The sequence below is a fragment of the Ahaetulla prasina genome, chromosome 8, assembly GCF_028640845.1.
Source record: "Ahaetulla prasina isolate Xishuangbanna chromosome 8, ASM2864084v1, whole genome shotgun sequence".
NCBI classification, from domain to species: Eukaryota; Metazoa; Chordata; class Lepidosauria; order Squamata; family Colubridae; genus Ahaetulla; species Ahaetulla prasina.
The window spans coordinates 31,080,281-31,095,058 of NC_080546.1; the positions used below are offsets into that span (position 1 = coordinate 31,080,281).

The 14,778-nt window shown below is 39.0% G+C and overlaps 1 protein-coding gene across 50 annotated transcripts in view; it reads left to right on the forward strand.

Moving 5' to 3' along the window:
* The window catches only part of ANK2 (ankyrin 2), a 323,704-nt gene that overhangs the window by 261,458 nt on the left and 47,468 nt on the right, over positions 1 to 14,778 (forward strand). For all 50 annotated transcript variants that reach the window (XM_058193726.1, XM_058193679.1, XM_058193688.1 and 47 more), the window contains 2 exons: positions 1,305 to 1,516; positions 2,900 to 3,104. In XM_058193726.1, the coding sequence (XP_058049709.1) occupies positions 1,305 to 1,516; positions 2,900 to 3,104 (417 nt within the window). The remainder of the gene's footprint in view (positions 1 to 1,304; positions 1,517 to 2,899; positions 3,105 to 14,778) is intronic.

The window sequence follows — 14,778 nt, forward strand, 5'->3', positions numbered from 1 at the left end:
GATCTGTTCCTGTTTGCTTTATGAAGTCAGCTAGGTGCAGAGTGCTGCAGTCTAATTTTCCATAAATGGAGCATGGAACTTGGAGCGTTTATCCATTATAAATTAGAATTTAGGATTGTGTACTATGGATAGTTTAGTTAACGTATTTAAACTAGTATTTTATATAAAACTATTTTGTTAAAATTTGCACTAGTTAAAGCAATGTAAAAATAAACATGAAATCTGTGATGAAATTCACATTGTATATCATACCAAGTTTCTCTAAACATCGTATATAGTATCAATGAAGAGTCTCAGTAATCCAGGTGGAATTGTTTGAAGGCTGGATCCTTGCATCTGGATTAATTCCTTGGACTAATTCATCCAAGCAGCTTCTTCAATCAGAGCAAGTCAGCTAGGCAGAGACACGTTGGAATGTACCAACTCCTGCCTCAGGGGTTTCCTCCCCAAAGGGCATTGCAATATGTCGATGAATATTCTTAGTAATCCTGGTAAAGTTTTTTGATGGTTGTGTCATTGCAACTTGACTAATTTTTGTTCTTAGTTTGAGACATTTTGCTGCTCATTATTATAGTGCTTGGTATACCTCAGTAATAGACCCAATATGATCTTGAATATATGAATGAGATAATCCATAACCAGCTTGTAAAGGGAACTGTCGCAACTGTGTGTAAGCAGCAATTAATGAATTGTTCTGTTGATGAGAAATTCAGAAGCTGAATCTACTCAGAGCAAATTTTAAGAAAGTTATTCTGGCTTCAGAATAACTGGCTTTTAGGGTTAGAAGCACAGTTAGCAAAAAGGTGTGTAAATATATGTTAGGACTATGCAAGCTTTGAAACTTATGGTGAAAAGGCAGTTTGATTTTTTCAGAAGAATACAGCATTTCTCTATTGTTTATTATAATGAACATATTTGTCTAGCTTCTGTGTGATCCTGAAAAGAAAAGAAAATGGCTGTTCTAAGATGGTGTTACTTTTAATGAGGTACTTTCAAGCAGCTATAACTTTTTTAGGGTGTCATAGAGGCTTGAACAAAAATTAAATTACCTGAAAGGGGTCTCATTTATTTTAAAATAATTTTTGAAGCATTAAGAGGTCAATATATAGACAGGGGTGGGAAATTATGACCCCTTTATGACTTTTGGATTTCAACTCCCAGAATTCCTGAGCTTAGCTGGCTCAGGAATTCTGGGAGTTGAAGTCCAAAAGTCATAAAGGACCATTAAAAGTATGAATGTAAAGTCTTTATTTTAACAATTCCAGTGTTTACTATTTGAAGTAATGTTTGCTCTTTTCACCTAGTGCTTGACACCCCAGAAGAGCTGGAGAAGAAGCGTATTTGCCGTATTATCACCCGAGACTTCCCACAGTACTTCGCAGTGGTATCTCGGATTAAACAAGACAGTAATCTCATTGGACCTGAGGGTGGTGTACTAAGCAGTACTGTAGTACCACAAGTGCAAGCAGTCTTTCCAGAGGGAGCATTAACTAAGAGAATTCGTGTTGGTCTTCAGGTATGAGAAAACAAATCAAAATATTATAATCCTTGAATATTTCTGTTGAGGATAAGAGTAGTTTCCTATAATTCTATTTCATTATCATTCCTCTATGGTATTTTTTTTTCTTTTTGCCCAGTGTTTTATGTCTCCTGAATTCTAGTGCCACTGGGGAAACTGGTGCCATTTTAATTTGTAAAGTATTTACTAAGTTATATATTCAAAATTTGTAGCAAAAGTGTGAATAAAATTTCTCCATAACTATATCTAAAACTGATAATGCATTCAAAACATTTATTTAAATGAAAAGTCCTCTTTAAGAGGCACATTAAAATGGTTCTTGTCAACTTATTGTGCAATTAATTACCTACTAATTCTTTTTATGACTACCAGATTAATCACCCAATTATTTATTTGCTGCCATCTAGTAACTCTCTGGATTTTTTTAGTCATCTTTTGCTATTGTGCCCATTTTTGTAATATGTTCTGAGCTTTAGTGTTATATTGAATTTAGAAGAAAAACAAAACAGAATACTAAAGCATAGGATCAACTTCAGTAATAACTTTTAGTAAGTCATATATCCAAAATTTAATGAGAAACTCTAACGAGAAGGACTGGTAACAATCATCTAGATTTTATAGCCAAGATGTAAATGAACAGTAATGTATTCATTGTTGTATAAGAAAAAAAATGTTATTTTGGGTTTACAACAGATGTTTAAAACTAATGGCCATATATATAATGTATGTATCTGCGCATGAGTAATGTATAAAAGCTATGTCTCCTTTTTAAAACATTTAGGCTACTAACTAGTCCACTTTTCATGGGTTGAGTCTCGTTAAACTTACCAAGATTCCTGAGCGTAGGATTGAATTATGAGCAATAACTTAGGTTCATTTCTCCCAGTTTTTTCTGTTATTAAACTTATGATCAACATGCCATAAATCTAATTTAATTCACGAATAATCCAAAAGAATTAAACTTTTCACTGGAAGAATTTTATATGCAAAATATAAAAGGACTTGGTTATAATTTTATCATTTTCAGCAAATAATGTAAGAACACGAGGATATTCAGTTTGTACTTAGCTAATGGCTAGAGATAAGTAAACTTATCCCATCATAATTCAAATGGATTGAAAGATTTTTCAGAGAATTGTCATAGTTCTCTTTTCTTGATAATTCTGTGAAATCATAATATCTCAGAGTTTTGGTAAATGGTAATTCCTAGCAGTGACCTCATGGCCAACAAGTAAGGGAGAGGGTATCAACAGAAGACATCAGTTAACAGCAAATCAAGAGAAATCATCACCACATAGGACAAAGTGTATTATTGTAGTTAATCATTATTCAAGTAATTTTAATTATGATAAATTTTATTTTCTCCATATCTTTGAATAGGCCCAACCTATGCACAGTGAACTTATAAAAAAAATTTTAGGCAACAAAGCCACATTCAGCCCTATTGTCACACTGGAACCTAGGCGAAGAAAATTCCATAAGCCAATAACTATGACCATTCCTGTTCCCAAAGCTTCCAGTGATATGATGATAAATGGTTATGGAGGTGAGACTCCTACTCTAAGACTACTATGCAGCATAACAGGTAAGCTCTCATATGTTGCTGTTGGTCTGCAACACTTATTTGTTGTCCAAGGTTCCCTGTTGATGTTGTCCTGGGTTCCCGCAGGAACGGGTCTCAGCCCTCGCTGAGACAATTTAGGAGGTCCTCGCAAGGACGAAAGAAGCCGAATAAAAGACACCACACCAGAAGTTTTTCAAGATGAGAGAGCACGAAGAAAGGGGTTGTAAAAAGGAATCGTAAAAAGGGGTCCCCCTTAGATCGCAACAGTCTCTTTTATTATGCAGTTTTAGCAGGGAGGGGTAACTACAGCAAGGAGGGAATTAGCATATAGAAACTTAACATCACCAATCAGCAAGCGTTTAGAGTATACGTATTAGCAAAATACCACGTGTTTTTCAGGAAATCATGCATTTTACCTGAATAGAAACCCAACTCAGGAAATCATGCATTTTACCTGAATAGAAACCTAACTCAGGGAAAGTTAGGGCCCAATTCAGGAGAGCAAAACTATGCATCTAACTCAGGAAATCATGCATTTTACCTGAATAGAAACCTAACTCAGGAAATCAGAACTATGGAATCATCATGTCTGTCATGTAGCACTGAAAAAGGTCAAGTCAAGTTCTCCCGGCTGTGAGGCCTAAGAAAACCTGAACCAATGATATATCCATATGTCCTCTGTTTTTATTTTTTAAGATGGGTAAATGATATATCCATATGTCCTCTGTTTTTATTTTTTAAGATGGGTAATATTCTTCTAAAGCTATGACATCCCAGTGGATCCCCCTCCGGGAGAGCCATGAGGAGCCAGTACGCTTTTCCAAAGGAATGGTTCCCGATTCAGAGTCTTCATCAGCCTCAGAGGCTAATTCTAAAAGAGGTTGTTTATATTCATTTTCAACAGTGTGCTTTAGCAAGAGGACATCATCTCCAATACTGTTTAGTCGTTGTTTCAAGAATGCTAGAACTCTCCCCATGACACATGGGCCAATTGTACATGCAAGGAGCAACAAAATCAGAGGACCAGCTAGGGCAGAGAGGAGGGTGGTCAACCAGGGAGAGAGATTGAACATTCCCTGATACCACGTGTCGGATTGAGAACGCTCTGCAGTTGGTAGAGTAGTGTATGTTATAGTCCACCCTCCAGTGTCAAGTCCTAGCCTTTCTTTGGACAAGTATATTGTGCAGGAAGTATAGGCATCCGAGGAGGCATTGATACAATAGTGAGAAAAGTTAGAGGGTACATACCCAAGGCAACAACCTTGACCTTCAATTGAGGATACCGTTATAGAAGAGTTAGACCACCTGCAACCGGTATCTGAGGTGCTATTGGTAAAAGGTAGGGCGGAACCTATGGCCTCATAAAAAGGGGGTTGAGAAGACAGACACAGCCAACATCTACTATCATTGTTAGGAAAAGTACGGGCTGCCACAAGGGCATCATGCGCAGAGGAGACCAAGGACACCAATGGATTGTTGCTTTTAATCAAGGGCTGTAAAAAGGGCGAATTGACTTGTTTGTTTGGGCCCACAGGTGGGGATGTTTCTAAGGACATGGTAAGACGAATTATGAATATATTTCCTGGATGTCTGTAATCGGAATTATCTCGACCTTCCCCCCCATCTTTTCCCTTTAAGCCATTCAGTAATCGGAAGACTCCTTCCATGAGATGTAAAAGTAACAGTCATAGGATTGAGGCGAACGCCGCAGCAGGCCCAATTGGAGCAGGAATTCCAAGGCAAATTGTTATCAGGGCCTAGTACAGCTTTGATATAGTCAGTAGTATAGGAGCAGTCCACCAAATCTTTCCGTTGACACACATTGCCAGGACTTACAGTACCAATCAGAGATGGTCCCACATTCATCTAGGTGGGAGAGATCAGTAAGATGTCCTGGGCAGATATACAGGCCTGGACCAATTGACCAGACGTCCCGAGGGGAAGGATTACATTTTGTTTTATGTTTAAATCCATGGGCACCACCAGCATTTCAGCAAAGTCAAAGTAGAGTGCAGGAAACCAAGGCCACAGAGTTCGATTAGAGATGGAATGAAGGACGCCTTGGAAGTCCAAAATAGTCCAAGTATAATTTATGGACGATGCAGGTTCTGCTGTGCTCCGGATAAGGAGCGCTGCAAACGGAGAGCTGCAGGGGTAGAAACGTGGAAGAGGGCAAGAAGCGAGATACGCAGGGAAAAATGAGTAGCAGAGAGAAGGAAATTTTCATGTCAAAAGATCTTTCTTGCTTTGGGAAAACAGGAGCATACATAAGTGCTGTAGTCTTCAGCTGAGATGTTAAAAATTAACAGAGAAGTGGAACAGGGAGAAGATATAATGTAAGTATTGTTAGAGGGATGGACTGGATATCCATTCTTTAGCCATGTCCACTGAGCTGGATGCAGCAAGGGATGGCGTTGTCTGCAAACAAGTTCCGCACGACCCCCAAGAGGGGTTAGTATTCTACAATGAGGAACTCTTATATAAGCACTTAAACGTTCAAGGAAAGTACATTTAGGAAGAGAGGAAGAGGCATTAGAGACAGAAGAGGCAAGAGAGATCAGTGATAGGATCAGAAGGATCTTCATCTTTCTTTTTTGGTTGATTGAGATGACAGGGGCGAACACAGCGAGCTGGAACCCACAGGACTCGATCAGGCAATTGAACTGCAGCGTAGCCTTTTCCCCAGGTAATCAATTGAGCTGGACCTTTCCAAGCTGGATCCGGAAGATGCCTATAATATACCAGAGGACGAGAAGAGGGAGGGAGGAGCGGAAAACTGTCTCGAGGCAGCAGTGGAGGCAGGAGATCCAGTTAGATTAAGAAAATTCAATGAATACAAGCAAACATTTAATACATTTTGCAACGCCGAGTGTCGGGGGCTGATGCCTTTTGACCCCAAGTGTCTGTCCAAGGCCTGTTTAAGAGTCAAATTCGCTCTCTATAATGGCCTGGCCCTGGCTATTGAAAGGAATGCCGAATTTATGGATTATTGACCAGCGATGGCAAAATTGTGCAAAGGCAGAGCTCGTATAGGCTGGTCCATTGTCAGTTTTAGAGTTTTGGACATCCCAACGTTACGAAAGTCCGAATACAATGATTAATAACTTGTTTTGCGGTTTCACCCTTTGCAAGGTTGCCATGATGAAACCTGAATATGTATAAAGGATGGATATTGAGTTACATCCATTTGCCATAGTTGATAGGTTACTGTTCCTCTGGGGTTGACCCCATCGGAAGAGAGTTACCTTGGCGGCTGCAAGTAGGGCATTGATGTATGATCAGATGCCTCAGCAGCCGTGAAGCCAAATTGTTTCATGAGCGCCTTTTTGTTTTGATGAAAATAGGAGTGGCTGTCCCAAGGAGGGACAGGACAAAGGGTCAAAAGAGGAGGCAGAGGCCGCAGCGTCTGCTACATAACAAAATAGGGATGTGTACGTTTGTAAATGAGAGACTGTAAAGTTGTGAAAAGAGAAGTGAGATTAGAATCAAGAGAAGGGGACAAGTAAGATTGAAAAATAGTTTTTACTATTTGAGTAGACTGTCTAAGATGAGGTTGAAAGGTACTATGTGGAAGACAGAGAAAAAGACAATCAATCAATAAAAACCCAACTCCCACCCTTTTTATTCATGTGTGGAAGTTGGTCACTAACAAAATCATGCTATCAAAAACTTCCAAAAACTAGCAAAATCACCATCTGTCTTACTTTACTTTTCTAACTTCCTAAAACTTTCTCAGCACTAGTAACTCTCTCTTCACATTCTGTAACCTTCTAACTTATCACATCCTATAACTTTCTAACTCATCTCTGAAATAGTTCCTAAAACAGGGCACATATTGTGCTGCTAAAAAAGAAAAAGAAACAATACAAACAGCAAATAAGGGTGAGTCAGTTTGTGTGGAAAACCTAAATGCATTTTCCAAAAAACAGATTTACGCTTAAAAAAAATGCATCCATACATAAGAAGATAGCCATGTGTCTGAAATGCTGTAGGGTTTCCTGCCTGAGCAGGGGGTTGGACTAGAAGACCTCCAAGGGTCCCCTCCAACTCTTATTATGTATGTTAACAGCTGCAAAAATACAAAACTAAAGGAAACAGTTTGAGTCAGCTCAGTGCTTTGAAAACATTTATAAAGGTATAGGTTTAATCAGGCAGGTTAAACCTCAAAAAGTTCCAGAGAAAAGAAAAATTAAAAATTAAAATCAAAATCAAAATTGTATGCATGATTAAAAATCAAAATCAAAATTGTTTTCATGGTGAAAAAGAAAATATATCTGCATAGTTTTTACATAGCTCTTTGCAAAAGCAATGCTTCCAGAGAGCCTAATTGTCCCTCCCTTCTCAGACAAGAAAGAAGAGAGGAAAAAAAAATGGAGTGGGGGTGAATGGTTTTCCCCCCGTAGCCCACCCTTTTTCCTGGCACAGCAAGGAACGAAGGGGGGAGTAGTTAAGATAAGCCAGAGGGCAGAGAAAAAAGTTAAAAGTAACTCACTGAAAAGACACTCTCATGCATATGAAGAGGAAAAAAAGATGTCCAAAAGTAACTCACTTGCTTGCAAAAGGAAAAATACATTTTTTTATTTTTCCGAAAGTACCTGGCTGCTTGCATACGGAATTTATGCAGACAGATACACACACAGACACACACACACACATGCAGAGACAATTTCTCACACATGCACACATTTCTTGCAAATCCAAAAAACAACACAGAAATTTCACACCTTCTCAATGAGTTTTGCACATACACACATTCCATGCAAATCAAGCATCACAATTATCTCTACAATTCTTATGCAGGTCTGAAAATGATCACATACATACATACACAAGCACACACATCATCAAACAACATTTAAAGACCTGGGGAACATTGTCTGAGAAAACTCAGCAGTTTAAATCATGACTGTGATTGTGGATCCTTTTACAGAAGTCCTAAGTGACGCCTGCAAGTAAAATGAGGCATTCAAAGATCATGTGCCAGATGTACAGAATTTTACAGGGCTCTTGGACTTTCATGGAAAAAGTTCCCAATGTTTCCCATGTAGTCGCTGTGAGCAAATTCTTTTCCAGATTGTTTCCAGATATAGAAGCAATTAAACCAAATCAGTTGCTGATCACCCATGGGGGAAAGGGAGGGGTGCTCTGGGGGAAGGGAGGCAGGCAGGGGAAAGGAGGCAGTTTTCAAGGCAGGGATGGAAGAAACAGGCATTTGGTACAATACGCTTTCTAGCTCAATATGCTTTGAAGGTTCAGAGTGGGGGGAAAGGGAGGAGGGAAAGGAATGAGCGGGCAGAGGAACTGAAGGAGAGTGAATGCCGTAGGAAGTAACAGCTTTTTAAATTTTTAAGCACCCGACATTGATGTTCTCGTCTGTCCCCTCCTGCTGGATTGAGGTTTAAAGGGTAAGCCGATATCGGGGTTCAGTTCTTAGAGAAAGAGAAGAAAGAGCAACCAAGGCAGAAGAGTGCCTGCAGCTATGTCTGTATCCTCCGAGGGGGGAGACGCTGCAGAAGGAGAAAGAGCTGTGTCAGGGGAGCAGAGGCAGCTACAGAGACAGAAGAAGATTCATACGGAGGTGGAGAAACTTTGGCAGGGATTCCCAGAGTAGAAGAGAGCAGAGCAGCGAATCAGTAGAAGGAGAATTAGGATAGAGGGTGCCAAGAGCAGTAATAGCCCGCCAAGTCCAGGCGGAGCTCGAGGGTGGTAGAAAAGAGGTAAGAGATTTCTTAGAAAGAGGATAGACAGTGGTGCCATTAACTTTTTGCAAACAATTAGCCTTCTTCACCAGAGAGTAAAGCTCATTCCTATGCCATGATGAGACTTTCGAGTTCGAGGAGCCCATTACTTACGTGTGCACGTGTCGCGTCCCGGACGGGTAAGCAATGAGGGTGAAGGTGACGCACCGCTAGACAACGATCGCGCCTCTGGACAACACAACAGGATAGGACGAGCCCCCAGATGTTGCTGTTGGTCTGCAACACTTATTTGTTGTCCTAGATTCCCTGTTAATGTTGTCCTGGGTTCCCGCAGGAACGGGTCTCAGCCCTCGCTGAGACAATTTAGTGGGTCCTCGCAAGGACGAAAGAAGCCAAATAAAAGACACCACACCAGGAGTTCTTCATGAGAGAGCACGAAGAAAAAAAGTTGTTGTAAAAGATCCCCTTTAGATCGCAACAGTCTCTTTTATTATGCAGTTTTAGCAGGGAGGGGTAACTACAGCAAGGAGGGAATTAGCATATAGAAACTTAACATCACCAATCAGAAAGCGTTTAGAGTATACGTATTAGCAAAATACCACGTGTTTTTCAGGAAATCATGCATTTTACCTGAATAGAAACCCAACTCAGGAATGTAAAACTAACTCAGGGAAAGTTAGGGGCCTAATTCAGGGAGAGCAAAACTATGCATCTAACTCAGGGAAGGTTAGCGGAATAGAAACCCAATTCAGGGAAATCAGAACTATGGGTACTATAAATCATGTCTGTCATGTAGCACCGAAAAAGGTCAAGTCAAGTTCTCCCGGCTGTGAGGCCTAAGAAAACCTGAACCAATGATATATCCATATGTCCTCTGTTTTTATTTTTTAAGATGGGTAAATGATATATCCATACTCATATATCTCTGCAATTTCATACATGATGCTGAAATAAAATATTGGTGGTTTAAGTCATTAAAATTTTCACTAAAGCCCTGTTACAAAATTATGTAAATTAACATCCATAGATCATAGTTTAAGAACATTGGTTTATACAGTGAAAATACACATTGTCTAACCAAACAATGAATACTCTCATTAAAATAATCAACTAATTGCCATTTTAACTATATTTTATTCTAAAAATATGCTTGTTGACTAGAATAGATAGTTTAAGAAGGGAGTTGTCCAATAGAAAGAATCATTGATAATGTTATTGTGAAATAGAGTTGTGGGGAAAAAATAGCTTTTAAGCATTACAGATACTAGCCAATATTTAGTTATACCATTAATACAACTATTTAATTGGTTTTATTTTATAAGCCGAATAATTTATTTGCCTAAACAAAGGGCAGACCTATTTTTCCAGAGTTGTAAATTGTCAGAATATAATTATATTGATGAATTATAAGATTTAAGAAGAGATCGGACAGTCATTTTTCTGAAAAGGTATAGCCTTGAGCAGGGGTTGGTCTAGAACAGTGGTCACCAACTGGTGGTCCGTGGACCACAGGTGGTCCATGAAAAATTTTTGGTGGTCCGCAGAAAAATTATTTGCATCTTTTATATTGTACTAAATACTATTTATATTTTTTTTTAAATCACATTAGTGATCCCCAGGATTTAAAATTAGAATAGAATAGAATAGAATTTTTATTGGCCAAGTGTGATTGGACACACAAGGAATTTGTCTTGGTGCATATGCTCTCAGTGTACATAAAAGAAAAGATACGTTCATCAAGGTACAACATTTACAACACAATTGATGGTCAATATATCAATATAAATCATAAAGATTGCCAGCAACAAGTTATAGTCATACAGTCATAAGTGGAAAGAGATTGGTGATGGGAACTATGAGACGATTAATAGTAGTGCAGATTCAGTACATAGTTGATGGAATTATTTGTTGATGGAATTATTTGTTTAGCAGAGTGATGGCCCTCGGGGAAAAACTGTTCTTGTGTCTAGTTGTTCTGGTGTGCAGTGTTCTATAGCGTCGTTTTGAGGGTAGGAGTTGAAACAGTTTATGTCCAGGATGCGAGGGGTCTGTAAATATTTTCACGGCCCTCTTCTTGATTCATGCAGTATACAGGTCCTCAATGGAAGGCAGGTTGGTAGCAATTATTTTTTCTGCAGTTCTAATTATCCTCTGAAGTCTGTGTTTTTCTTGTTGGGTTGCAGAACCGAACCAGACAGTTATAGAGGTGCAAATGACAGACTCAATAATTCCTCTGTAGAACTGAATCAGCAGCTTTACTGAGTTGGCGCAGAAAGAACATTCTTTGTTGTCCTTTTTAATGATGTTTTGATGTTAGCTGTCCATTTGAGATCTTGCGATATGATAGAACCTAGAAATTTGAAGGTTTCTACTGTTGATACTGTGTTGTCAAGTATTGTGAGAGGTGGAAGTATGGAAGGGTTTCTCCTAAAGTCTACCACCATTTCTACGGTTTTGGGTGTGTTCAGTTCCAGATTGTTTTGGTTGCACCACAAGGCTAGTCGTTCACCTCTCGCCTATATGCAGATTCGTCATTGTCTCGAATGAGACCAATCACTGTTGTGTCATCTGCGAACTTCAGTAGCTTAACAGATGGATCATTGGAGATGCAGTCATTGGTATACAGAGAGAAGAGAAGTGGGAGAGCACACAGCCTTGGGGGCCCTGTGCTAATTGTACAGGTATTTGATGTGATCTTGCTTAGCTTCACCTGCTGCTTCCTGTTTGTTAGGAAGCTTGTGATCCACTTACAAGTCTGTTCCGTACCTGTAGCTGGTTTAGCTTAGTTAGAAGAATGTCTGGAATGATGGTATTGAATGCTGAACTAAAGTCTACAAAAAGGACCCTTGCATAGGTCTTTGGAGACTCAAGATGTTGTAGGATGTAGTGCAGAGCCATATTAACAGCATCATCTGTTGATCTATTTGCTCGGTATGCAAATTGCAAGGGGTCTAACAGCGGATCCGTGATGGTTTTCAGGTAGGAAAGCACTAGCCTTTCAAAGGTTTTCATGACTACAGATGTTAAAGCAACTGGTCTGTAGTCATTCAGTTCCTTGATGGTGGGCTTCTTCGGTACTGGGATGATGGTAGAGCATTTGAAGCAAGAAGGAACATAGCACATCTCTAGTGATTTATTAAAAATATGAGTGAAGATGGGGGCCAATTGACCAGCACAGACTTTTAAGCAAGAAGGACTTATCTTGTCTGGGCCTGGAGCTTTTCCTGGCTTTTGTCTGTGAAATAGGTCCTGCACTTCCTTTTCTGTGATCACTAGGGGTTGTGAACCCAATGAAATGGGGTCAGTTGTAGGAGGCTTGGCTGTTGTTGGTGCGTCTGAGGTGGGGGTTGTGGAGATAAGTGGCTGTAGTTTCCTTTCAAACCTGCAGTAAAACTCATTCAGGTCATCTGCCAGTTGTTGATTATCTTCAGCCTGGGAAGGAGGTTTGCCATAGCCGGTGATATTTTTAAGAGTTTTCCACATGTTTGCTGGTTCATTTGCTGAAAACTGATTCTTTAGCTTTTCAGAGTAGCTTCTTTTTGCTGCTTTGATCTCCCTTGTTAGTGCATTTCTGCCCTGATTGTACAGCATTTTATCACCTTTTCTGTAGGCTTCCTCTTTGGAATGTCGAAGCTGCTTAAGTTTAGGTGTAAACCAAGGTTTGTTGTTACTGTGTATTCGCAAGTTCCTTGTAGGTACACATAGGTCTTCACAGAAGCTGACATATGATGTTACAGTATCTGTGAGTTCATCCAGGTCTGCAGAGGTATCTTTAAAATATTCCAATCAGTGCAGTCAAAACATGCCTGTAGCTTTAATTTTGATTCCTCCGTCCAGGTCTTCACTGATTTAATTATTGGTTTTGTGGCTTTAAGTCTTTGCCTGTAAGCAGGTACAAGGTGAATCATGCAATGATCAGAGTGTCCTACAGCTGCACGTGGTAAAGACCGATAGCATCTTTTAGTGTTGAATAGCAATGGTCTAGAGTATTCTTGCCTCTGGTGGGACAATTGACATGCTGAAAGTATATTGATGGCTCTTTCCTTAAGTTTGCCTTGTTTAGATCTCCCAAAACAATGGCCAGTGAATCAGGGTGTTTGGCTTCAGCCTCCATGATTTGGTCAGCTAGAGTTCGTAATGCCTTGTTTACACAGGCTTGTGGTGGGACATAAACAGCAATTAGAAGAAATGAGGAAAATTCACGAGGCGAATAGTAAGGTTTGCAATTGATAATTAGAGTCTCTAAATTGTTGTCACAGAATTTGTAAATTATATTAAAATCTTGACACCAGTTTCTATTAATATATAGGGATAAGCGTCCTCCTTTCTTTTTACCAGATGTTTCTGGAATCCGGTCTGATCGTTTGATCTGAAACTCTGGAATGTTCAGGCTGCTATTTTCAATTGATTCATTTAACCAGGTTTCAGAGAAGCATAGGACTGCTGAATTGCGAAAATCAGAATAGTATTTGTTTAAGAGGAGTATTTCATCCATCTTATTTGCAAGTGAGCGTATATTTGTTAGGAAAATTGAAGGCAGAGAGTTTTAATGTGATTTCTTAACCTGATTAAGATCCCAGATCGTTTACCTCTCTTCTTTCTCTTCCGTCGTTTGGTTTTTTTTAGTAGTCCATGGCTCCGTGGGAATTGCCTCCTCCTGTGTTAGAATCTCCTCCATGTTTGTAAAGACAGGCGGGGGTGAGATCAAAGATTATTAATTATTAATTTAGTAGTCCCTGATGTCCGAAGGGTTGGTGACCCCTGGTCTAGAAGACCTCCCAGGTCCCTTCCAACTCTGTTATTATGTTCTGCTAGAAGAATGTCCCTGTTGGATCAGGTCAAGAGGCTTCTTGTCCAGCATTGTTTTTTTTGTTTTTTGAAGAATTGACAAGCAGCACACATTGTATATTTTGGCAGTGGTATTTATTATATGGAAATTTCTGTTGTTCTGAGATTTCTCAATGACAATTTTAGGAAGTCATGTGTTATATCTGCATCACCTCATTGTGAAAATTATTCTAAAAATATGCTTGTTGACTAGAATAGATAGTTTAAGAAGGAGTTGTCCAATAGAAAGAATCATTGATAATGTTATTGTGAAATAGAGTTGTGGGGAAAAAATAGCTTTTAAGCATTACAGATACTAGCCAATATTTAGTTATACCATTAATACAACTATTTAATTGGTTTTATTTTATAAGCCGAATAATTTATTTGCCTAAACAAAGGGCAGACCTATTTTTCCAGAGTTGTAAATTGTCAGAATATAATTATATTGATGAATTATAAGATTTAAGAAGAGATCGGACAGTCATTTTTCTGAAAAGGTATAGCCTTGAGCAGGGGTTGGTCTAGAACAGTGGTCACCAACTGGTGGTCCGTGGACCACAGGTGGTCCATGAAAAAATTTTGGTGGTCCGCAGAAAAATTATTTGCATCTTTTATATTGTACTAAATACTATTTATATTTTTTTAAAAATCACATTAGTGATCCCCAGGATTTAAAATTAGAATAGAATAGAATAGAATTTTTATTGGCCAAGTGTGATTGGACACAAGGAATTTGTCTCGGTGCATATGCTCTCATTGTACATAAAAGAAAAGATACGTTCATCAAGGTACAACATTTACAACACAATTGATGGTCAATATATCAATATAAATCATAAAGATTGCCAGCAACAAGTTATAGTCATACAGTCATAAGTGGAAAGAGATTGGTGATGGGAACTATGAGACGATTAATACTAGTGCAGATTCAGTACATAGTCTGACAGTGTTGAGGAATTATTTGTTTACCAGATGTTTCTGGAATCCTGTCTGATCGTTCAATCTGAAACCCTGGAATGTTCAGGCTGCTATTTTCAATTGATTCATTTAACCAGGTTTCAGAGAAGCATAGGACTGCTGAATTGCGAAAATCAGAATAGTATTTGTTTAAGAGGAGTATTTCATCCATCTTATTTGCAAGTGAGCGTATATTTGTTAGGAAAATT